At 34.0% G+C, this 3361-nt stretch overlaps 1 protein-coding gene across 1 annotated transcript in view; it reads left to right on the top strand.

The window, feature by feature from the left end:
• The window catches only part of TMPRSS15 (transmembrane protease, serine 15), a 159154-nt gene that overhangs the window by 5952 nt on the left and 149841 nt on the right, over positions 1-3361 (top strand). The window contains exon 2 of the mRNA XM_011984889.1: positions 3090-3220. Within this exon, the coding sequence (XP_011840279.1) occupies positions 3090-3220 (131 nt within the window). The remainder of the gene's footprint in view (positions 1-3089; positions 3221-3361) is intronic.

Raw genomic sequence — 3361 nt, 5'->3', positions numbered from 1 at the left:
TTGATGGGCACCTAGGTTGAGTCCATGACTTCGCTATTGTAAACAGTGCTGTGATGAACATGTGAGTGCATGTGTCTCTTGGGTAGAATGACTTATTTTCTTTCGGATATATACCCAGTAATGGGATTGCTGGGTCAAATGGTATTTCTGTTTTAAGTTGTTTGAGAAATAGCCAAACTGCTTTGCACAGTGACTGAACTACTTTACATTTCTATCAAGAGTGTGTAAGTGTTCCTGTTTCTCTGAAAGCCTTGCCAACATCTGTTGTTTTTTAACTCTTTGGTAATAGCCATTGTGACCAGTATGACATGGTATCTCATTGTGGTTTTGATTTACACTTCTCTGGTGATTAGTGCTGATGAGTATTTTAAAAAATATCTGTTGGCCACTCATATGTCTTTTCTGAGAAGTGTTTGTTCATGTTTTTTGCCCACTTTTTAATGGGTTTGTTTTTTGTTTGTTCAATTATTTAAGTTCCTTATAGATTCTGGATATTAGACCTTTTTCAGATGCATAGTTTGCAAGTATTTCCTCCCATTCCATAGGTTGTATATTTACTTTCTTGATAGTTTACTTTGCTGTGCAGAAGATCTTTAGTTTAATTAGGTCCCACTTGCCAATTTTTGGTTTCGTTGCAACTGCTTTTGAGGATTTAGTCCTAAACTCTCTGCCAAGGATAATTTCCAGAATTATGTTTTACTTTTTTTTCCTCTAGGATTGTTAGAGTTTGAGGTCTTCATTTAAATCTTTAATTTATCTGGAGTTAATTTTTGTATATGGTGAAAGGTAGGGGTCCAGTTTGATTCTTCTGCATATAGCCAGCCAGATATACCAGCACTGTTTATTAACTATTTCCTCATTGTTTATTTTTTGTCAACTTTGTCAAAGATTAGATGGCTGTAGGTGTGTAGCTTCACTTTACTGTGGGTTCTCTATTCTGCTCTATTGGACTATGTGTCTGTATTTGTACCACTACCATGCTGTTTTAGTTACTATAGCCTTATTGTATAGCATGAAGTTGTGTAATGTGATGTGGACTATGTGTCTGTATTTGTACCACTGCCATGCTGTTTTAGTTACTATAGCCTTATCGTATAGCATGAAGTTGTGTAATGTGATGCCTCTGACTTTGTGTTTTTTGCCTAGGATTGCTTTGACTATTCTGGCTCTTTCATAGTTCCATATGAATTTTAGAATCATTTGTTATGATTCTATGAAAAATGAGTTTGATAGTTTAATAGGAATAGCATTGAATCTGTAGGTTGCTTTGGGCAGTATGGCCATTTTAACAACATTGATTCTTCCAGTCCATTGGCATGGAAGTATTTCCATTTGTTTGTGTTATCTGATTTTTATAGCAGTGTTTCGTAGTTCTCCTTGCAGGTCTCTTTTACACCCTTGGTGAGAGATATTCGTAAGTATTTTATCTTTTGTATGACTATTGAAAATGGGATTAAATTCTTGATTTGGTTCTCAGCTTGAATGTAATTGGTGTTTAGAAATACAACTGACATTGTACATTTATTCTGTATCCTGACACTTTGCTGAAGTCATTTATCAGTTTCAGGAGCCTTTTTGCAGATGTCTTTAGGGCTTTCAAAGCACATACTACTTTTAACATTTTTTATACTTTTTTTGACATCACTTTAGACTTTTAAAAGTTGAAAAAATTGCACAGAATTTTCATATAACCCAGCTGCCTTTGATGTTAATATTTTGTTTATCCACAGTACAATTACCACAGTCAAGAAATTAACATTTCTACAATATTGTTAACTGAACCACATACTTTATTCAAATTTCACCAGTTTTTCCACTAATACCCTTTACCAGGTTAAGATCCAGTGCAGATTCCTATGTAAGATTTAGTTATTACGCTTCCTTAGTCTCCTTTAATCGGTTGTAGTTCCTCGGTCCTTCCTTGTATTCTGCATTTAAACATGCAAACTTCAATCTAATTTACAGTCTTTAAAATACAAATGAAATAGTATAAATAATACGTTACATCAATTATGCAGTTAACGTTATTTAGACTATATGCACACATACTGCTTGAATTACTATTTCTAATTATCCTCTTAATGGGATAGTTTGGTGTGAATGCATTACGTAGAGATCTTGGGTTGTGGAGTCAATCATTTCGATGACCAAATTCCAGATCTGTTGCTTCAGACATTTACTACCTTGAGAAATTCTCTTAATCATTCTAAACACCAATTACCCTATCCCAGAAAAGAAGAAATAATGTCTTGTCACACCAAATTATTGTGAGAATTACATGTCATTATTATTATACTTACTAATGAGTTCATCACTGTGTGAGTTTCAGTTGAAGCAATTCATTTTAAACATAAATCAGTGTCCATGAAAATATGCTGATAAAGGAATTATGCAGGACTTAATGACACATTTTATTATCCATGCTTATATTTAATTTGTTAACCTTCTTTTTTACATTTTTTTTCCTAGTGAGGTTATCTATTTTCTACACATTCTAAATAACGTCTTCAACAAGGACAGTCACCAGCTAATGGCACAAGGTCATGCATGACATTTTTATAATTATTAGAATGAAAGAAGTCGCTTCAAAGTCATGTTTCAAAGTAACCAAAACACTGAAATCTTCACAGCAATTCATATGTCAAAACCCAGTGGTGTCCCTGGATGCTAGGTGTTCAAGAAGTATCTGAAAGCAACTACAAAACTTTTAATGGTTCACTTCTCACCATGTTTCCCTGAGTCACTTCCCATAATTGGTGGGAGTTCATCAGTCCGTGTATCTTCCAACAGGAATCTCAATAACAATAATAATGAAAACTTGGAAGCTTGGAGTGTGGGTTAGACTTCAAAGAAAAGAAAAAAAATATTGAAAGAATGGAAAAAACTTTAGTTTCCAATCTTTTAAAACAATCAGACGGCTGGGGACAGAAAGCAGCTGATTTTGAAACATGAGACTACAAAGAAAAAGCAAGAACTACAGAGCTAACACATCAAGCAAGAGCTTTACTTCTGTGTCTTAACAGAATGTGCATATTTTTCCTACTCATAATCCAAAATCTTAGTGTTTTTTTCCTTATTAATTTATCTAGGTGCAGCACTTGGACAAAGTCATGAAGTCAGAGGGACATTTAAAATAACATCCGGAGTTACATATAATCCTAACTTGCAAGACAAACTCTCAGTGGATTTCAAAGTTCTTGCTTTTGACCTTCAGCAAATGGTAGGAGACTGTCTCTCTTCATCTGGTTTAAAATTTTATAACATAGTTTAACTAACTACTTGCCAAAAACACCATTTTCTCACTGCGAAACAACTAGAGAATAAATGTAATATACCCAAAATACTTAAATGTCTGAGCCCC

The sequence above is a fragment of the Mandrillus leucophaeus genome, unplaced genomic scaffold (genome assembly GCF_000951045.1).
Source record: "Mandrillus leucophaeus isolate KB7577 unplaced genomic scaffold, Mleu.le_1.0 Scaffold275, whole genome shotgun sequence".
Classification (NCBI taxonomy): Eukaryota; Metazoa; Chordata; class Mammalia; order Primates; family Cercopithecidae; genus Mandrillus; species Mandrillus leucophaeus.
This window is presented reverse-complemented; position numbering and strand designations above follow the sequence as displayed.